Genomic DNA, 23,135 nt, shown 5'->3' with positions numbered 1-23,135 from the left:
GTGTGCCTATGGTGGACATTAGACTGTCCCTGACATAGACACTGTCATATAATATGCCGGAACTATAGAAAAGGGCAAAATAAATACACAGGCACACACACACATACTGAATATGTGTGTGTGTATGTATGTATATATATATATATATATATATATATATATATATATATATATATATATATATATATATATATATATATACATACACACACTCACACTATATTCCAAAAGTAATGGGACACCTGCCTTTACACGCACATAAACTTTAATGGCACCCCAGTCTTAGTCCGCAGGGTTCAATATTGAATTGGCCCACCCTTTGCTGCTCTAATAGCTTCAACTTCTGGGAAGGGTGTCCACAAGGTTTAGGAACGTGTCTATGGGAATGTTTGACTATTGCTCCAGAAGTGCATTTTTGAGGTCAGGTACTGATGTCAGACGAGAAGGCCTGGCTCACAGTCTCTGCTCTATTTCATCCCAAAGCTGTTCTATCGGGTTAAAGTCCAGACTCTGTGGAGGCCAGTCAAGTTCCTCCACCACAAACTCGCTCATCCATGTCTTCATGGACCTTGCTTTGTGCACTGGTGCGCAGTCATGTTGGGACATGAAGGGGCCATCCCCAAACTGTTCCCACAAAGTTGGGAACATGGCATTGTCCAAAATGTCTTGGTATGTTAACGCCTTAAGAGTTCCCTTCACTGGAACTAAGGGGCCAAGCCCAAGCTCAACCCATGAAAACCAACTCCACACCATAACCCCCTTTCCACCAAACTTTGCACTTGGCACAATGCAGTCAGGCAAGTACCGTTCTCCTGGCAACCGCCAATCCCAGACACAACCATCAGATTGCCAGACAAAGAAGTGAGATTTGTCACTACAGAGAATACGTCTCCACTGGTCTAGAAGCCAGTGGTGGCGTGCTTTACACCACTGCATCTGTCGCTTTGCATTGCACTTGGTGATGTAAGGCTTGGATGCACAGCTGCTCGGCCATGGAAACCCATTCCATGAAGCTCTCTACGCACGGTTTGTTGTTGTGCTAAAATGAAGGTTACGCAAAATTTTAAGGTCTTTAGTTATTGACTGCAGCCAATTGGTGACTTCTGCACACTGTGCACTTCAGCATGCGCTAACCCCCCTCTGTCATTTTATGTGGCCTACCACTTGGTGGCTGAGTTGCTGTTGTTCCCAGTTGCTTCCACTTTGTTATAATACCACAAACAGTTGACTGTGGAAAATTTAGTAGCAAGGAAATGTCACGGATGGACTTATTGCACAGGCGGCAACTTATCACGGGACCACGCTTAAATTCACTGAGCTCCTGAGAGCGACCCATTCTTTCACAAAAAGAAGCAGTCTGCATGCCTAGGTGCTTGATTTTATACACCTGTGACCATGGAGGTGATTGAAACACCTGAATCTAGTGTTTTGGAGGAGTGTCCCAATACTTTTGCTGATATAGCGTATATATATATATATATATATATATAAATAATTTATTTAAATTAACATTATTTCTCTTATCTATTTGCACAATATTCAGCAAAAAAAAAAGCTTATGAGCTGCTACTTTAGTAATATAGGTAATACTTTCCTCTGCCAGGTTGTGTGTCCATGCTTAGAGCAAGCAGAGTTCAAGTCTCCATTTCGTACTCTGTTAGGGCTCGTTCACACTTGGCTGTTTTACCAACGCTTGCCAAACGCCCCTATAGCGTTTGTCAAGTGTTGGTCCGGCGTTTGCGGAGCGTTTTTTAACGCTCCGCAAATGCCGCATGCGCGGTTTAGCGCAGTTGCTAGGCATTTGCCGAGCATTAATAACGCCTCACAAACGCCTATAATGCAGTTTGAGTGGTGTTACCGCTCTGCAAATGCCCCGCAACCGCACCGCAAACGCCGGCCGGGCGTTTGCGGAGCGGCACCATAGACTAGAATAGGAGGCTTCAAAGCCTCCTGACTCAACCAGAGGAGTCCGTTTTGCCGCGACGCGACGCAAACGCTCCCGTTAGAACAGCACCATGTGCTGTAATGTGCAGAATTGGCAGAGGTGTTTGGGAAGCGGTAAAAACGCTTCCCAAACGCCTCTCTGCCGCCTGCACACAACGCTAGTGTGAACGTAGCCTTAGCAAAACTTTTTAGAATATTAGTTTTTTCTTCAGCATGGCTTCTTGTGTCCATACCAAGTGAGTTAACCTACATTTCGGGGTTCTAAAGAACCCCAACACCCTTCACGACTGAAAAATATAAGGTTAATGCTTTATTTACCTATCCACCTCTTTAGAGACATACTGGTGTCTCCAGACTGTTGGTTCACTTTAACTCACTTCAGTAAAAAATGCTATGTGTCTCAAGACTAACTATTCCATCACACTTTGTAGAAGTCGGATTGAATTAAATCCTATTAACTACAGATAATACAAAGATCACTGGATCTCCATTTGTCCTGACAAATCATGGTACAATTGTAAATTTGTTGATGATATTGAAAGTTTTCATCATTGGTTCATTTGGTTCTTTTCCCTCTTAACATATTGCTTTATGTGTAGAATGATGCAGGGGCGTACTGACCATTTGGAAACTCGGGCACTGCCCGAAGGCCTGGGGTCAGTAGGGGTCCCCATGAGATGCCCCTGGTACCTTTTTCATAAGCATTTTTGAGTTTGGGAAAGGACACAGGGGCCCCATGATCCCCTATTGCCCGGGGACCCCATGAGTTGTCAGTCCGCCCCTGGAATGATACCATTTTTTTTTTAACTAGTTTTCCTAACCTGTCAAGATATACTGTAAACAGTTTTTTTTCTAATTTTGCTTAGGGAGCTTGAATATATTTCTTCGATTAAAAGGGCAAACTAACACTGAAATTCCTATCTGGTCGGCCAGCGGGAATAAAGGGGAACAATGGCATCAAGCCCGTCTAACCATACATCCAACAACTTCATTTCAGGTAAGTAAACATTTGACTTTGTTGTCTTTGTAATTGCATTTTTTTTTTACCGGGGTATTTGCTGCTAACCCAGAAAAGTCCCTCTTCGTTGATGATCATTCGCTGATTTAAATAAATCACGTAAATAAAACTTCACAGAATCCCTTTGTCAGACTTCCCAGTAACCTCTAAAATTGCAGCATTTACTGTATCCCATGTGTCCAGTATCTCGTTTCTCATATTAATTTGGAAGAGCCATATTTTTGAAGGCCCCAACCATAAAACACAAATGGCTTATAGAATCCATTAACAAAAAAAAATGGGTCGCAAAAAAAAATGCCCTGGCGCAGCTTTGTACATTTCCTGGTAGCACAGATGATATCACTGTGCCGCTCAAGAAAGCTAAACACTGAAAATCCTGCAATACATTCCTGCAATGTGAACAATTCTCCCAAGTGGTAGCACTGAGGCATGGTGATGTCACTCGCACCTCCTGGAAGCGTCAAAAGCCAAGTTTTATTTGGGGGTTGAGGATTGTGTGTAACATGGAATTCCAATTCTATTCCAATGGAAGGCCCATTTAAAGAGATCTGACCAAATGCCCAAGAACCTGGACCAAGCTTTTGGATTTTATGGTGGCCAATTGAACCACAGAATGATAACATCTACACAACATAATAGCAAGCACCTTGTGGTGTCTGCTGGTAGACAAGGAGTCTACTTTTAGTATAAATAGAGTACAGGTTCACTTTAAGCCTAATCTACCAAATATCTGGTTAGTGGTCTATGGTACCCTAAAGTACAGAGCTTTAGGGTGCAAAAATTTCACCTTTTTTAGTAACATACTTCAAGTATATCATTCATTGTCTGTTATGTATAGGTATTGTTATTCTCAACTCTTCATGACTCTTCTTTTTGTAATGCCTTTCTGTGTACTGAAAAGTGCTGCTGAAATTTTCATATGCAGAGCACAGCTCTCAAATGTCACACAAGAAAACCAGTGCATGCAGTCAATTTTTTTTTTTCTTTTTACCACTTGCCCTACAGAGAATTTACCCCCCTTTCTGAGCAGGCCATTATTTGCATTACAGTGAAGCGCTATTTCACAATATATGTCCTTTTTTCACACAAATAGAGCTTTCTTTTGGTGGTATTTGATCACAGCTGGGTTTTTTATTTGTTACGCTATAAACAAAAAAAGACTGAAAATTTTGAAAAGAAAAAGATATTTTTTTACTTTCGGTTATAAAAAAAATATATCAACTCAAAGTTAGTCATAAATTTAGGCCAAAATGTATTCTGCTACATGTCTTTGGTAAAAAATAATCCCAATAAGTGTATAATAATTGCTTTGTGTGAAAGTTATAGTGTCTACGAACTATAGTATAGATACTGCAATTTACGCCATTTGTTACTATAGGGCGCTGTGCTAGTTTAACTGACAATTGTGCGGTCATGCAATACTGTACATAAATGAAATTTATGTCCTTTTTTTCACACAAATAGAACTTTCTTTTGGTGGTATTTGATCACCTCTGGGTTTTTAATTTGTAGACGCTTTTTTGGTTCATAGCGCAATAAACTATGGTATAGATACTGGAATTTGCACAGCTTTTACTTTCTGACTGCCTATCACATTTTTTGAGGTGCTAAAATGCCAGGGCAGTACAAACACCCCCAAATGACCCCTTTTCGGAAAGTAGACACCCTAAGCTATCTTCTGAGAAGCGTGTTCGTCCATGGAAGATTTGTTTTTTTCCAAGTTGTCACTTAAATGATATATTGCTCACAAATGCCATGGGTATATGTGGAATTACACCCCAAAATACATTCTACTACTTCTCCCAGGTATGGGAATACCACATGCGAGAGACTTTTTGGAAGCCAAGCCACATACAGTTGCCCGAAATCCAATGACCACTTTGTGATAGGTAATGAGGAAGTGAAATGAAGAAGTTACGCACCTTCAGGCTTTCAGTTTTGGAGACCCTGAAATGCTAGGATAGCACCCCCCCATGACCCCTTTTTGGAAAGTAGACACCCAAAGGAATTTAACTGCTTAAAGTCCTCCCTATAGCAGTAATACTACTACTGGGTGGATTCTGATCAAAATCACGTGTATATATACGTGGTTTTGTGCTCCCGCCATGATCGCAGGCGGGGGGGAGGAAGGAGCGCTTGCCCGGCGGTGCCGTGATTCGGTGCCCAACAGATCAATCAACATATTCAGGCCTGTGATGTTCAGCCATGATCTGCTGATTGATCCCTGGCCTATCACACATCATCCTGTACCTGTGTTTACATTTACACGGGTACAGGAAATGATGCAGTCTTCTCTCCCCGGGCACATTCCATCCCCGAAAGCAAATCCACGTGAGTAAAAACACTACACATTTACAGTAAAAGCACAGCTCACTGTATTAGTGTCACTGGCGACTTAAGATAGCGTTAGTGTCAGTTAGCGTCCCTCATCAGATTGCCCGCCACTACATTAGTCATCACATTTAACTCTTGATTGCCAGGAAAATGCTCACATACACAATACACCTCCATTGCTAGTATGCAGCTGCAGGTATCATCCTGATATAAACACTCAGTCCAGTGCTGTACCAGTATGTTGCTGGTCCTTGTTGGGTATATATGCTATGTTCTGTTTTCTTTTTTATACAGCCAGTAGGCTGAATGTAAAAAAAGAAGAAATCTCTGCCAGAAAATGTGTGTGGTATGCCCGCCATTAGAATTTACCATCCTGCATCCACTCACTTCTAATGGTGGGCACACATGAAATGTCCTTTTTTTTTCTGTTCAACCCATAGGCTGAATGAAAAAAAAAAGAACATAACAGATTCCTGTATTCACATCGAATGATGTGAATGAAAAATTCTCTGCCCCCCAAAAATTTTAAGAATATATGTTGAAACATAGGGGTCATCCACCTACTGACCACCCCAGGCCCTCATACTTGGGCATATATGCTCTTTTTTAACTGCTGATGAAAAATCTCATCCAACAACGCTGCACACACTTACTTATGTACAGTTGCAAGAAAAAGTATGTGAACCCCTTGGGATTACTTGGAGTTTTGCATGAATTGGGCATAAAATGTGCTCTGAACATCATCTAAGTCACAACAATAGAAGAACACAGTCTGCTGAACATAATACTACACAAACATTAGATGTTGCCATGGCTTAATTGCTCATAACATGTAAACATTCACAGTGCAGGGAGGAAAAAGTATGTGAGGCCCTAGCTTAATGACTTCTCCCAGAGCTAATTGGAGCCAGGAGTGAGACAACCTTGACTCCAATCAGTGTGATGATATTGGATGTGTTCCTGACAGCTGTCCTGCCCTTAAAAAACACACACCTGTTTTGGGTTTACTGGTTTCAAGAAGCACTGTCTGATGTGAACCATGCCTCGCAGAACACAGCTCTCAGAAGACCTACGATCAAGAATTGTTGACTTGCATGAAGCTGGAAAGGGTTACAAAAGTATCTCCAAAAGACTTGATGTTCATGTGTCCACGGTAAGACAGACTGTCTACAAATGGAGAAAGTTTAGCACTGTTGCTACTCTCCCTAGGCGTGGTCCTCCTGTAAAAATGACTGCAAGAGCACAGCGCAGAATGCTGCATGAGGTAAAGAAGAATCCCAGAGTGTCAGCTAAAGACCTACAGAAATCTCTGGCACATGCTAACATTTTTGTTGACACATCTACAATAAGGAAAACATTAAACAAGAATGGAGTACATGGGAGGACACCACGGAGGAAGCCATTGCTGTCCAAAAAGAATATTGCAGCACGTTTGAAGTTTGCAAAAGAGCACCTGGATGTTCCACAGCACTACTGGCAACATATACTGTGGACAGATGAAACCAAGATTGAGTTGTTTCGGAAGAACACACAACACTACGTGTGGAGAAAAAAAGGCACAGCACACCAACATCAAAACCTCATCCCCACTGTAAAACATGGCGGAGGGAGCATCATGGTTTGGGGCTGCTTTGCTGCCTCAGGGCCTGGACGGATTGTCGTCATTGATGGGAAAATGAATTCCAGAGTTTATCAAGACATTTTGCAGGAAAACGTACGACCATCTGTCCGCCAACTGAAGCTCCGCAGAGGATGGGTGATGCAACAGGACAATGACCCAAAGCATACAAGTAATTCAACAAAACAATGGCTGCAACAGCACAGAATACGCCTTCTGGAGTGGCCCAGTCAGAGTCCTGACCTCAACACGATTGAAATGCCGTGGCATGACCTTAAGCGAGCGATTCACACCAGACATCCCAAGAATATTGCTACACTGAAACAGTTTTGTAAAGAGGAGTGGTCCAAAATTACTCCAGATCGTTGTGCAGGTCTGATCTGCAACTACAGGAAACATTTGGTTGAGGTTATTGCTGCCAAAGGAGGGTCAACCAGTTATTAAGTCCAAAGGTTCACATACTTTTTCCTCCCTGCACTGTGAATGTTTATATGCTATGTGCAATTAAACCATGGCAACATCTAATATTTGTGTAGTATTATGTTCAGCAGACTGTGTTCTTCTATTGTTGTGACTTAGATGACGTTCAGAGCACATTTTATGCCCAATTCATGCAAAACTCCAAGTAATCCCAAGGGGTTCACATACTTTTTCTTGCAACTGTATGTTCTGAGAGCAAGACCCTGTTGCTGTCAGAATAAACAGATCGTGCTGCAGCTGAATGGCATTCCTGCAAAGAATACAGCAATGGTTAACCATAAAATAGTACCAATAAAGACAGTAAAACCGCATCAATAAAGCAGTAATGCAACAATGAAATGACAACTATTTTTGTATGTTTGATTTTAATTTTTTTTTACTTTATTTTTTATAGGTTTTTTATTTTTTTAACTTTTAACCAGATGGTAGGATCTCTCAAAATGTGATAGGAAATTGGCTAACATCTTTCGAGACCCTGACTACCTATGTAAATGTCTCCCTTAGACTTTCCCATGCTGTACCCTATACTAATACTAGTGTATGGTAGCAATGGAAGCAGTCCTTGAGGCAGAGACCAGGTTGATCAGGACAGGAGGGACAAAAAAAAGCGGGTGTCACACCTAATTCCGTGTCTGCTACAGACGCAACATCTTTTTTGGGGTGTCCTTTGGGTTGAGGTACCAGGTATGGCATTGGAAAATTGTCTCTCATGCAGCCGGCTAACTTCTGAATACAAAAGGGCCATGATGGTCTCTTCCTGGAGTTTTAAGAAGGATCCACTACGTCCAGTTGCTTTGTAAAGCACAAAAGCGTCCTATAGAGCCAATTGACATAAATACACAGATACTTTTTTTGTACCAGCGTCTGGATTTTTGGGAAACTAAGTACGGCTTCATCATCTGGTCGTTGAAGTCCACCTCTTCCATGTTAAGGTTATAGTTGTGGACACAGAGGGGCTTCTCAACAACACCAGCTGCCGTGGATATTTTGGATGGTTGTGTCTGTGTGAATGGAAGATAGAACGAAAACATCCTGTTTGTCCTTCCACTTCACTGTGATCAATTCATCATTTCTCAAGCAGGCTTTTTCTAAGACGGGTATTTACAAGCCATTGGGGGAAGCCCCGATGATTAGGTCACACTTTGCCACTTGTGCCAATTCCAAGATTGTACAAATGTCTAAATAGTGGCACGCTTGAATAAAAATTGTCCATGTAAAAGTGGTACCCCATATGGAAAAAGATGACATCAAGTTCCAAATTTTCTTGCCACTGCTCCCAATGTAGTCTGGGCATCCCGGGGGTGCCACATGACTTTCTTTTCCCTCGTAAATCTGAAACTTACAATGTATAGCCTATTGCCCTCTCACAGGTCTTATACATCTTGATCTCCTCTCTGGCATGCTTGCTGGGGAGGAATTGTTTGAATGTAAGGCGGCCAGAAAAACGAATGAGGGACTTATCAACACAGATGTTTTGCTGGGGAGTATAGACATCTGCAAATTTTTGGTTAAGGTGATCTACGAGGGGCAGCCAATCAAATTCAGGGTCTGAATGTATACAGCTCTTCATTGAAAAACCGTTCCAAAAAATCATGGGGAGTAGTTCAGTTTGCTGTTTCAACCCAAATTCCGGGTTGGGCAGTAAATGGGGGAAGTAAGGGTGCTGCAGAATTTGCGGGCTGCCAATCGGGACTTGCGATCAAGGGGTTAAATATGATGACTGATGTAATGACGGCCAAACTTAAGCTATCAAGGAGGAATGCTGACGCTAATGCTACCTGAAGTCACAGGTGATACTAAGAGTGAGCAGTAAAAAAAATCTGTACATTTTACTAATGACACTGATGACAGGGCAGTGAAGGGGTTAACTGGGGCCGATCAGGGGGTAAATGTGACCTAGCTGTGCTTTTACTGTAAATGTGGTGTTTTTACTCACATGGATCTGCTTTCTTCTCTCTCGGGGATGGAATGTGCCCAGGGAGAGAAGATTACATTTAAACAGGTACAGGAAATGATGCAAACACAGGTACAGGAAGATGTGTAATAGGGCAGGGATCAATTAGCAGATTGGCTGAACATCATGGGCCTGAATCTGCTGATTGATCTGTTGTGATTTGAACTCATCTTTAAAGTAGAGCCTGGTCACTTTGTAAAGAATATCCAATCACACAAGGGAAATGGAAAGAAAAAAATGTATTTCTGCGTGCATGCATCTGAATGAAGGAAGTCATCAGAGCTCAGACCTCATTCACTAAGCTAAGTGAAAATTCCCTTTTCTAAGTAAACAGCTTATACAATATTTAGTATAACAACACTAATAACTCCACAACAACCATGAAGATCAAGAAAGTCAGAATTTCTAATCTGCATGTTCCTGATCAGTGACTGAGAAGTCTTTAAAGCGGAGTTCCAGCTAAAAAAAAAAATAAAATTAAAGTCAGCAGCTACAAAAACTGTAGCTGCTGACTTTTAAAATACAACCACTTACCTGCCTCTCAGCCCAGGATTGTTCTCACCACCGCTGGTTTCACCATCCGTCTTCTCTCCCTGACGCCGGCATCTTTAGTGTGGGCACCCGGTTGTGACAGTTTGCTCCTTCACAGCCATGTGCCCACTGCACATGTGCAAGAAGTGTTGCGCTTTGTGAAGGGCCCCGTAGTCTACTGGGACCTGTCACGTGTCCCAGAAGACTACAGGACGGGAAGGTGGGGAGGACAATTTCTGCTTCTGATCGTCTAGGCGATCGCAGCAGAAGTGGGAGCAGGTACCTGTGAAAGGCAGGTACCCGCTCCCCAAAGTTGCCAATCCTTAATGGGGAGAGGGGGACATAGCATTAAAGCGGAACTTCCCCTTTTGGGTGGAACTCCACTTTAAGCCCATGGGTTAGCATGACAACCAAGGAAATAATATTTTCGAAGAGGTTTCAAGACAGTATCTACTTTCTCAGTGCAGGCTTTCAGAAATATAAACACTTTTACCACTTTCAATACAGTGAGGGAGAAACCACTATGCGGTTCATTGTGTGACAGCCTAAAAATCTATATCAATTTGAAGCAATTCTTTCCTTACATCTACTTTGAAAATGATAGAAACATTGGCATGGAGTGTTTCTTGTACAGCTGGGCAATTCTCTTGATCTACCTTCTCAATATGGATAATACCATTTTTTTTTCATTCACTCATCTGTGACATGTAGCTTCAGCATTGTTGTCTCTGAGATCATTTCCTCTGTTTCTAGTATTCAAGGTCAGCCAGGCACCTCAAATGTATTGTGGGGATTAAATGACAGTGAAACAACAAAAACATGTTTTTTTCCAACTTTTCACTATAGTTGTCCTATAACTTGTATTCCTGACACAATGAGCTATACAGAGTCAGCAAAGAAAGTGGATATGCCACTCATTTGAAAAACAGGCTCACAAGAGGAAAGAGTGAAATTCAATGTGACAGGTGGAATCTTCACCCTTGGTGCAAGCAGTTTTTTTTTTTACTAAAACTTTAATTTGCTTTTATTTAGTAAGAGTGTCTGCAGAAAACCCATTTGAATAAAGGCAAATCATTCACTTAGATTTTCGTGTTTGACACATTGACGCTGCAGCAATAAACACAGACTTGTGACTTGCAGTAGAAACTAAATGATCATCCTGCAGATGGATTATAATTGGCCTGGAGGGATAAATTAAATAAAGAAGAGCTCTTTTCTTGTTCTGAGCATCAGAGGAGGAAAAACACCCCCTCACCTAAAACCTAATGGCTAAATCCCAGAAGGTTTATGGAGAATCACATAGTCTGCATTAAAACAAATTGCACTATTTAACCATGTGGCTTCCAGAAAAAAAAAATTCCCATCTCAGGAGAGACATGGGTAAACTTCTAGAATTCTCTCCATCATGAGAAAGTTTTGAGATTTGGGGGTGATATGTCTTTAGCCCAATTTAAGTCCGGTAGAGGTAATCACAACCTCCACTTTCCTTGCCATACCACTACTTTCCTGTTGCAACATGATGTCTAATGCCTAGTACACACAATGAGAAAATCGGATGAAAAAAATTTTTTGGAGCAATCATCCCATAATCTGATCGTTATGATTGGCTTTTGAAAGCCGTGTACTGATAGTTCATGCAAAATGATCTAAATGAAAATCATTCATGCTTGTCCTTTCAAACAGTACAGTATTCATCCTTCAAAAACCGATTGACCAAGACCAAACATGCTCAAAAACAAAAGAATACATTACAAAACTATACATTACATCACTTCCGAAGTTGTATTCTGTCTTACAAGAATTTTCTTAACTTTAGTAACCTATTCATTTTCGATGGGAAACTACTAGTATGCAAAGAAAATTAGACAATCATTTGTCTGATATTCTCATTTTGTTTACAAGGCCAAAATATGACTTCAGGGCACAATAGACACCATCATAGAGCTCAGTGGAGTGGGATAGATGGAAACAATATTATTCATGGAGTGAACAGGGAATTTAAAGTGATTCTAAAGGCTTGTTTGTTACTTTTTCTTAAAAAAAATAAATAAAAACATGTCTATACTTACCTGCTGTGTGCAGTGGTTTTGCACAGAGCAGCCTGGATCCTCCTCTTCTCAGGTCCTGTGCAGGCTCTCCTGTCGGGTGCCCCTACAGCAAGCAGCTTGCTATGGGGGGCACCCGCTGCTCGGTGTGTCCATTCACACACAGAGCTGTGGGGCTTGGAACCTCTCCCTCTATCGTCTCATTGGCTCAATGGCTGGCTGAAACTGACAGCAGTGGGAGCCAATGGCTCTCACTTCTCTCACAGTGAGTTGAGGGAGCCCGGGATAGCAGAGACTCCAGTGCACATCTCTGAATCAAGAGGGGGCTTAGGTGAGTATTGGGGGGGGGGCTGCAGAAGGCTTTTTTACCTTCATGCATAGAATGCATGAAGGTAAAAAACCTTGAGCCTTTTCAACCCCGTTATAGTTTGTGCCAGTTTGTTCATTGGAAATACTTGACCTTTTTCTTCATAGCCATGCACTCTGTATGTTAAAGACTTCAAACATCAGACCTATTGGAAAAAATTACTTTTTTTCCATTATAATGAAGTAAGCTTTTGAAAAATCTGCACTTCAGCTGATTTTGAAGAATGCACATTTAGAGTTCCAAGTCAAAATCTGATTCAAAAGCATCATTCTTTGGTCAGTATTGTCAGATATCTGTGATAGTAAACTCTTGTAGATCACCAAATCAGGGTTCCCCAGGTCCGCAGCCTGCTTCTTCACAAGGGCCCCTGATGGTGGGGATGGTTTGCAGCTAGCTGGAACTTCAGGTACGCCCAGTTGAGGATGCGGAGACCACTTGCATGTGCAAAGTACAAACAGCTGGAGACAGAAAGAAAATCCAGGAAACAAGTCGAGGTCTGGGCAAATGGCAGGCAAGCAAAGAAAGCATATAAAGCTGGGGTCGGTACATGGGAAGTCAGACACTTAAAACATGCAGTAGTAGGCAAACGGGAGCTCGGAGAATTGGGAAGTTACTCAAGCAATGCGGACTGCACTGGGCATGTCTTAAATAGGGAAGCAAAGTGGAAAGCTGGCCAGAAAGTGATGGAAGAGAAAGGAATTATAAACCCACAGAATGGCTTCTGTGTTCCCCTTTTGGCATTGCCTGCTAAACAACACATGTGAAAGGAATCAGGTCTAGGAGAAGCATTGCAGCAAGGAGGTAAGAATTACACAGGCAGAAAAACTGAAGACTAAATCATGACAAGTATTAATTAGGACTGGGGTCAGCACTTGGTACCTCCAGATTAGGTCTGGTTAAGACATAGCTCATTGTATGTCACTTATATTTTCTTGAATGTGTGACAGGCTCAATTTACCTTTTATGTACATAGATCACTGTCATTTATAGAGAGGGCAGGTACAAATAGCCACAGAAATACATAGTGAATGTGATTGTTCATGATTGTACCTACCTTCTGTTTGAATGACAGCTCTGTTCATACATAGAGACTAAAAGGGTCACGCATTGAAATATCCATATGAGGTCCTGGCATTGAGCTGCATCTACAAGACACCAATCTTAACTAGCATTGTAGTATGAGATTCAGGGCCCACTCTAGTTACCAACACAAACCTGTGATGATTGCGTATTGTGAGGTTTGTGTGCTACATTTTTAGTTCAAGGAAATATGCATTGGATGTTGTTTATATATAACAAAGTGCAGTGTGTTTTCTTTTCCATTTCAACATCATTTGCAAACTCTCAGGATTTGGTTGAATCAGAACCATAAATTGCCCATCATTAAAATGACTCATCATATAATTAAATGAATATGAATTTCATTCTCTGTGTAAGCCAAATAACACACGGACAGCGCTTACAGCATTTCAATGGCTTAATGTTATTTGTCTCTACTGAGCATATACAGAATATCCACAGTAAATCCAAGGGCTTTATCACATTGTACATCATCATAAATCAGTACTGGGGTATTTTAAAGGAAACCTATGAGGACAAAAATAAGGGAACCACCCTCACTGATATTTTTAATGGTACAGATTCTGAGGCAGTCATCTAAAACCTATATTTACTACCTAGTAATTCTATGACCTGAGACAAGCATACAGGAAGCATAGTAGACTTTTCATACTTCATTTAGTGGCTGCATGTTTACTTTCGGTAACTGACTCGCTAAGTAGTGAAACCTGTCCTGAGTTGACAGCCAATCTCAGACTGTTAAGGTATTTACCAGAAGAGTTAAAAAATCATGGGGGCATTTTCAGCCAATCAAAATGGAGCCACACAGAGAGAAAAGATGAATTAGAGCATCTCTCAGCTTTGGCTGGTGTCCCAGTTTAGGCTGACTTGTGTCCACCCAGGTTATATCCTCTTATGAAGAGTACAAATAGGACAACTGAATATACTGTATGTGGATATTATGTGGAAACCAGTGTTTAACAGTCTAGTTAAAAGTTCAAAAGCATGGGGTACACCAGCTATGAGATGAGGTGAGACCCTTACTATAGTGATCTGAGAACGTCCGTACTCTACATTTGTATATACTTTAAATATCACTCTTCACCCTTCAACTCAAACAGATTGTACTATGATGTTCATAACAATACATGCGTCTGGTGTAAAAAATGTGAACATAGGGTCAATGCAGATAAAGATTCACTTGGCATCTGAGTTTTTTACTGTATGGTTCAGGAACAGCACAGCTGAAGGACACAGAACAGTAGCCCTTAGATTTGTTTTTGTATAAGACCAGTATAGGTATAGCTATATTGCTGACCATAGAATGCAATACAATGTTCTCATTCTAGTACTCCCACTGTGTACCATAGATAGTCATCACCTGAAGAGTTAGAAAGACAATAAACATACTCTAGGAGGCAAACAACTTTCACTTGTAGCATGTAAAAAAAATGTAGCATGCCATTATTTCTTTTTTTCACCACATCTCTCATACTGTTTCTGTTTCAGATAATATTTGAGGGCGTTCGAGGTCCTGGTATAGAAGGAGACATTGCCATAGATGATGTATCAATCGTCGAAGGAGAATGTACCAGGATGGATCAACCAGCCACTAGTACGTGCTTCATTTTGTCTATAATACATATAGGGGTTGCTTTACTAAAACTGAACTATCTGGTGCAGCTGTGCATGGTAACCAATCAGCATCTAATTTCAGCTTGATCAATTAAGCATTGACAAAGAAACCTGGAAGCTGATTGGAGAGTGCAAAATCTGGTGCAGCTCTACATAGAAACCAATTTGTCCTAGAGGTGGATTTACTAAAACTGGAGTGTGAACAATGAGGTTATCAGGGTGCTGCCATACTCAGCAGGCTAACCTAGACAGCCCTATAGCTAAACTTGAAAGACAATCTTGACTGAGAGATATGTGGGAGAAGCTACTGCTGGCCTCCTTACAACAATAGTTGCTAACTGTTTGACTTTCTGACTCACCTTTGCAAATTAGAAACTATTGAAGCCAGAAACAAAGTGAAATTAGAAGCCTTGATCTACATACTTGTTTCTGGTCATAGTTTCAACACTTGCAGCTTTCATATTCTCTCAGTAAAGATTAACTTTAATATTACTTTAAGTGGACGGACCTTATAAAGGCAAAGTAAAATTAAAAAAAAAAAAAAACAACAAACATGTCATACTAGCCTGCTTTGTGCAATGGATTTGCATAGAGCAGCCCTGATCCTCCTTTGCTTAGGTCCTATGCCAGAGCTTCTGGCTCCTTATATTTGCTTAGTGCCCCCATAGCAAACTGCTTGCTCTGGGGGCACTCATGAATGCTTGCTCCCAAGCCCGTTCTGTGTGTCTATAAGACAAACAGAACAGGTTTTAGCCCTGCTCCCTCCTCACTGGCTGTGATTGGCTCTCGCTGCTATGTTTAAGCCAATGAGGAGACAGATATCTGGGAGAACAGCTGCTGTCCTGCACAGAGCTGGCCCTGCTCCCTCATTATTCCTCACTGGCTGTGATTGCCTCCTCGCTGGCTCAGACACAGCCATAGGAGCCAGAGACCTGAGAGAGAAGCTGCTCTCATGCAAAGCGTTGGATCACAATTGGGCTCAGATAAGTATTAGGGCAGCTGTGAGGGGAGGTTTTTTACACGTTAAGGTGGCCCTGAATATTCAAACTTTCAAAGAACAAAGCTAGGAACATTAGAGAATAGAGAAGGATTAAAAGATGCTTGCAGATGACACATAGCACTAGACATACCTATAATAAAATCTTCAGGATGGCCTAGAAATGCTTGAGTTAAAGGGTTGGTTTGCTCAAATATCAGTTATGTTTGTGGTCTTCTCTAGAAACATATGGAGCACCCTCCAAGTCAGCTAGGGGGAGCTAGACTCCAATTGTTAGTGAGTACGGCTGAGTAGCAGCCTGGGTGTGATAGCGAACAGGAGTCAAACTTTAGTCAGAGCTGATGGGCTCTGCAGACCAGCTCTCTGGAAGAAAGGTGTTGAAGCAGTGGGTGGATCTGATGAATTTGTTTTTTTTATATCCAGTGGATCTGATGAGTGGCTGATCTGCACTTTTGAGGGATCCTGGCCAATCCCTAACAGGATGTTTGGCAAGGGGCCAGGACAAGCTTTAAACATGAGAGAGCTTGCTCAATAGCAGGAGAGTTTGGGTGGAAGACAAAGAGGATGTAAGACTGAAGGCAGGAGCCTGGGAGGGGGCCCAGACGGAAAGAGGGGCTCACCTACAGGCAATGGAACTTTAATGAAAGATAACTCAGACCTTTAATGGCCCCTAGAGTGAGGACCACCTGTGTAGCAGGGAAGAAGTGGCCCAGCTAGAAGGCCTAGTTGCAGCAACCAACCCACCAGTTGCACAGGAGAAGGACTGAGTGAGTAAGCCTGGGACAGATAGTCCCGGTAGGTTGTGAATCTGGTTTCCCACCAGAGTGCTCCTTTCCCTGTCTTATTTCTTAAAGTGACAGGCACTGGATCCCCTGCTTAGGGATTTCTCCAGATAGCTGGGTGAAGAAGAGGATTTATCTGGGGTCTCGGGTGGTACTACAGGAGATGCTGACTAGCTCTCCAGAAGAGACTGTTTTGCTGTAGAGACTTGCAAATAGTTCCAGGAAGTTTTCCTTGGATGGGGTGAGGGGTATATAGGATGCCCAATGGAACCAAGTTGAAATTCCCCTAATGACATCCAAAAACCTAAGCTCAAGGACTGGTTACTGACTACTGGATGCAAGTCTGTGAGAAATGTGTGTTTCCTGGCTCTGCAGAACTATAGGAGACCCAAATACTCAGCAACTCCTAAGTGGGGGGGGGGGGGTAGTGCTACACTTATTACAGTTATCTAGAAATCTAATACAGGTTCTTAAATATATTTTTATGCCCAAACAAACACAACTTAGTCCACTACTGTGGTGGAGCTGACATTTTTTGTATGCAACTTTAATGTATGTTTACAAACTGATATATAAATAGCAATGACCCCACTTATGTTGTGATCTTCATATATGCAAGTGTGGTTCTGAATTAAAAAGAAAAATGCCTCTCCATAAAAATAGTCCTCAGATGCAGATAGTAGTTCTTAATTTCCATCCAAGACAGTAAACAGGTAAATGATATAGGAGCTGAGGATGCACTAGTAAGGATGATGCCAGATGAGCTGTATACCAGAATGCTCCACAGCTGTAACAATTCAGAGCTGTACTGTATATGTGGCCTATTTTAGCAGTGTTTAATTATTTACTTTGTATAATGTTCTATGGATTGGATTGTGAAGTATTGTTCGTGTTTTTAAACATTTTTATTTTTTTAATGTTGTTGTAAATTTTATTTGTAATGACTATAAATCTTATATATCTTTATTCTTTCTCCACTTTTATGAACTAGGCACAAAAGTGGTGCCTAATTTTTTCTTTTTTCGATTTAAAATCACACCAGACAGATGTCTCACTCACAATGACAGGTTTGAGAGTTCTGTGATCCTTGCTTTTTGATGGACTGTGTTTATATCTTCTAAAATTCTTCTCCCTAACTCTAGCTATTTTTTTTTTTACATGCAATTACTTTTTCCCTTCCATGCATACAGTAGTAAATACCTTATAATTCGTAAATTAGTTTTAGCACTCTGGTTTGTTTATCACAAGCAATGTTCAGTTGTGTGTCACCACTTGCAAATTGGCAACACTTTCAAATTATAGCATGGGCTTTTAATATATAAGAAAGTTCACTATCTGAGCAGGGGTGCCTCGGAATTTGAAAGTCTTTAAAATATAAAATATTATGTTATTAACTACTGCTGAATAGTTACACAACTTTCTATTTTCTTTTCAGCTCCTCCTTCAGGTGTTAAAGTATCTGGGACTTTAGTTCATATATGGTTGTATCCAGTTTTCCTTTTCCTTTCTTTTTTAAGTCATCAAAGGTGACCACACTCTGGCAGAGGCTACAAAAGATTCACTAGGCACTGGTTTGAAGAAAGAGTCTTTGTAAATGGACATCTAGAAAACAATCTACCAAAGATTCCTCCACAAAGGCACTGGGAATTAACGGAACATAGAACATACATTACTACAAACTACACTTGAGACCTGAAATAAAAGAGGAGACCTCACAGTGCTTCTGTGGCTTTCACAAATACAGTAAAATCTGAATATTCTTTAAAAAAAAAGGAATTAAGAAATCCTTGTCAAAGCACAACGTCACGGCTGGTTTTCTTTCAAATGAAAAGAGTTTGCTTGTTACCATGGACACCTAAAGGCCTGCCAACCTAAACCTCACAGTTAACAGGGTACACCAAGATCTGGCATTCATTTTCAGTTCAAGAAGGTTTTTAGTAAGGAACAAGTCTACGTAAGCCCTCTTGCCTTGGCTGCCACCATTCAAACCTAAACCTCCGTAGAACACGTACACCATTTTATCACAGCTTTGCTACAAAAGGTATGCTATATCTTTTTTGCATGTAGTCGTCTCCAAGAAAGAGCAGCTCGGTCTTACAAGCTTTTTTCAGCTTTTGGGATTTTGCTTGTGGACCATGAGTTCAAGTCACCAAGTCCATCAGTTGTAACAAAGGAACCAAACCACCACCTTTTATAAATCGCCAGGAAACCAAGTGCCTTCAAATAACAAGCCTGAAAAAGTTAGCTAAACAAGCTTGCACTGCTGTGAGTGGTTTGTGAAAAAAATAAAGAAACAAACTGTTTTATAAGCAAACTGCAGTCCACACGAAGAGAACACAGGCCAGATCAAAAATAGAGAAAAAAATTGCTACAGAAGTACATAAACTTATGTTGCTGCATAAGATCTTAAACGTCATATTTTTTTAAAATTTGTTTCACCTTTTAAAACAGTCATGGCCTTCTTACGCATTATCAGTTTGACAAAAAAATGGAAATCTCAACCCGAATGAGAAGGAACAACTTTTCATATTACTGCTAACTAAAGTAGTTTGAAAAGTTGTCAATAGACTTTCAATCTTCATTTTTTTTTTTGCTCCTTTTGAAACGGGAAAGTGATTTTCTTACTCTTATCTACATTTGAAATGAAATCAGTCTGATCTTAAGAGGAAAGCATTTTGAGCAGCAGACTGCAGTGTGTTCGACCCTGACAGAATCTCCGGGTCTGAATTATTGATCTCAAAATTTGAGGGTCCGATGCCTCTGCCCACTAGTCAGACTCTGTGCAGATTGTGACATAGTATTTTATTATTTTGGCAAGTTTGGAAAAAAGATAATACACTTTTACATAAAACTGTAAAAAAAAAATAATGACTGAGCTACCTGATTAAATACATACTTTAACCAGCCACTTTTTCAATGCATTGTATATGTCCCTTATAACGTTGGCTATGAACATTTGAAGATATTTTTGGTTTCTTTAAATTATCTTAAATTTTAACTTCATTTAAAAATACTTTTATCTACACAAAAAATTATTCTTTTATGTTCTTTAAAACATTTGATGAAAAATGTTATGCAAACAATTGGGCTATAAATAAAAAACATATTTAACATTGCTGAAATTGATTTAAAAGGAGAAAAACTGAAGCACAAGATGATATCGTAGATTATGACCAGATTCGAGTATATTTTTTTCCTTTATTTTTATTTTATTTTGGATTCTGTAGAAATGTTTATGCTTATTCAGTTATTCAACTGAAACAAAAAGAAAACTTTTACAGCTATGTTCAATAAAGCCTCTTTCCAGGTAAGGTATGAGAAGTGGTCTACTGGTTCTTTTTTTGGGGACAAGGACTAATACTTCAATTTCATAAACTGAAACTTCTGTGGAACAGGAAATATTTTGATGACAATATTTATTTCTCTTTATAGAAAATGAAAGAGCAGATTAATATGTTTCACATTTTGTACACCTACAAAAGAATAAGCTGCACAATAATATAAATTGTAAGGCAATTGTACTTTAAAACAGTGGTCTCCAGCCTGTGGTCCTTTGCTTGCCTTTATCTGACATTTGAGGCACTGTTCCTCCTACTGACACAAACAACGATGGCATAATTCTTCCCACTGACACCAATGATGGGGCGCTGTTCTTCCCACTGACAACACTAACTGGGGCATAAGTCCCGCCATTGACGCCAATAATGGGGCACTATTCCTCCCACTGATATCACCAATAGGGGCATAGATCTTGCCACTGACAAAAAATTGACCGTGTTTTATGGCAACTCCCCCTTCATCAGGGCTTGGGACAGAGAAACTAAAACTTAAAAAGAACCCAAACATCAAATTAAAGTGTTAGGGATCTTTATTCACTCTGATGCCCCTTTAGGGACTCCAGACATGGACACTGTTGTCAGCAGCAATTAGTAACTGCAAAATCTCCCAGAAAAGAAGGCCTCAAGATCGCAAAAACGGTAATTCAGGAATCCCTAATTAAACACCTATATGCATACTAAACTAAAGAAATTGGTTATGGATTCAACCAGGACTTTTTTTTTTATACATATGTAAATACTTGTTCATAGTGTACTGACATACTGTAGATACACAGGCTGATGGTAAAAAGGTTATTCAATGAATTACTTTTGTTATGTTTTTGCATTAAAGAACAATAAAGCTCCACACTCTACAGATCCCATACTAAACCCCTAAAGTTGGGGAACATAGTGGACCAAACATTGAAGCCCCCATATAAGAGACAAACCATGAATTGTAGTAACGCGCCTTTCAAAAGGGACATGAGTGGTAAATGAGAAATATATATATATAATGTAAACATGCAGTCCAGAGGAGGAACTTGATGCTATGTCAACCTCCCTCATGCATTGAATGGATGACTCAGAGCGTCTTGTAATAAATAATTGCAGACCCCAAATGGAAGCCTAGTGACTGATTATACCCAAGTTTCCTCCACTGGACCACAATGTGGTATAGGTTGCTGCACTTCTTCATCCCCCTCTAGCACCCAAAGGGGATGAGGGTGACAACACAGGGACGATTAGAATGGACAAGACCTCCCTCATACATGAACAGAGTTAGTCTTCCAATGGCAATGATGTAGACAAGTGAAGGAGCAGTCCTTTAGATATGTATGGTAATATCTTCACCCCCCTCTAGCAACCAAAAGAAAAAGGGTGCTGTCCCAGGGAGGGTTTGAGTGAACAAGGCCTCCCTCATACATAGACCAAATGGATTTTCCAATAGTAACTGTATGAATATATGAAAAGAGCACTCCCCAGGAACATACTAGAGCATGGGTCCCATTAAGTAAATACAGTTCATAATGCAGGCGCTGAATACAGTGCAAATTGATACTTATCAGACTGAGGCATGAGTCATCATTGGTGGATCTGGGGGTGTGGAGACGACCTTCCTGACCGGTTTTGCCGATGTAAACCAGCTGCTTCAGAGGTAGGCTTCAAAATTGTTTATTTTTTCTTTTGGGTGCTAGAGGGGGGAGAAGATATTACCATACATATCTAAGAGACTGCTCCTTCTTTTATCTACATCATTGCCATTGGAAAACTAACTCTGTTCATGTATGAGGGAGGTCTTGTCCATTCTAATCCACCCTGGGACGGCACCCTTATCCCCTTTGGGTGATAGAGGGGGTTGAAACTGTGCAGCAACCTATACCACATTATACCCAAGTTTAACCTGTTTCCTCCTCTGGACTACAATTAGTCACTATGCTTCCATTTGGGCTCTGCAATTATTAATTACAAGACGCTCTGAGTCATCCATTTAATGCTATGTCAACCTCCCTTCTCTGGACTGCATGTTTACATTATATATATATTTCTCATTTACCACGCATGTCCCTTTTGAAAGGCGCGTTACTACAATTCATGGATTGTCTCTTACAATGGGGGCTTCCTTGGTTCTACTCTGCAAAATGGAGCGGATATAGTGGACCAAGCATTGAAAAATTTATCATTCCATAGTAACTATGTTCCCCAACTTTAGGGGTTTAGTATGGGATCTGTGGAGTGTGATGCTTTAATGAAAAAACATCTTTAAAAAAAATAACAAAACAATAAAGAAGTAGTTCATTGAATAACCTTTTTACCATCAGCCTGTGTTTCTATGTCAGTACACTATGAACAAGTATTTACAGATGTATAAAAGAAAAAACATGAGTCCTGGTTGAATCCATAACCAATTTCTTTAGTTTGCTATAATTAGTAACTGCAGCTGACCACAATGTAAGTTTGGATAAAGATTTTCCCTGAGTTCCTGTCCTGTGACACACAAACAATAAATGAGGGTGCAGTTATCACCAGCACAGGAAGGCATGGATATAATAAAACATTGTTGGAAGTTCTTCACTCTACTAAAAATCTGTTTTAATTTTGTTCTGTGTGCCCATAGGAGAGATTTCCCATCAATTCTGTTCTGACACAAAAGTGAGGAGAAATCTACTCAGTAGGTACACAGAGTAGGCAAAGTTAAAGCTTCTGTTTACCATATATCTGGAGTTAGGCATAATATTTCTTAAAGTAATCTTTAAAAGGGAACTTTAACGAATTCAATTAGACCAGCATGATGTTTCAGAAACACTATGTTACTCCACTATAGAGTAACAGAATGAAGGGACCATTGCATCCCAATACATGGTCTAATGTAATGATCCCCAAACTATGGCCCTTAAGCAGGATGCTGCACTTTTATCTGGTCCTTGGGGCACTATTCCTCCCACTACCACCAACATTGAGGCACCATTACGTTTATTGACACCAACAGTAGGGCACTATTCCTCCCATTGACATGATGGAGCAGAATTCTTCACACTAATATCAGTCATGGGA

At 40.6% G+C, this 23,135-nt stretch overlaps 1 protein-coding gene across 4 annotated transcripts in view; it reads left to right on the top strand.

Moving 5' to 3' along the window:
• MDGA2 (MAM domain containing glycosylphosphatidylinositol anchor 2) overlaps window positions 1-20,079 on the top strand; it is a 954,572-nt gene extending 934,493 nt beyond the window's left edge. For all 4 annotated transcript variants that reach the window (XM_089657421.1, XM_089657420.1, XM_089657423.1 and 1 more), the window contains 3 exons: window positions 2,811-2,941; window positions 14,860-14,965; window positions 18,200-20,079. In XM_089657421.1, the coding sequence (XP_089513547.1) occupies window positions 2,811-2,941; window positions 14,860-14,965; window positions 18,200-18,294 (332 nt within the window). In that variant the 3' untranslated portion in view covers window positions 18,295-20,079. The remainder of the gene's footprint in view (window positions 1-2,810; window positions 2,942-14,859; window positions 14,966-18,199) is intronic.
• The last annotated feature ends 3,056 nt before the right edge of the window (window positions 20,080-23,135 follow it).

This window comes from Staurois parvus, unplaced genomic scaffold (assembly GCF_062004578.1).
Source record: "Staurois parvus isolate SC_StPar_1 unplaced genomic scaffold, SC_StPar_1.0 ptg000997l, whole genome shotgun sequence".
NCBI classification, from domain to species: Eukaryota; Metazoa; Chordata; class Amphibia; order Anura; family Ranidae; genus Staurois; species Staurois parvus.
Note: the sequence above shows the minus strand (reverse complement) of the source record. Positions and strands in the feature narration are given on the sequence as shown.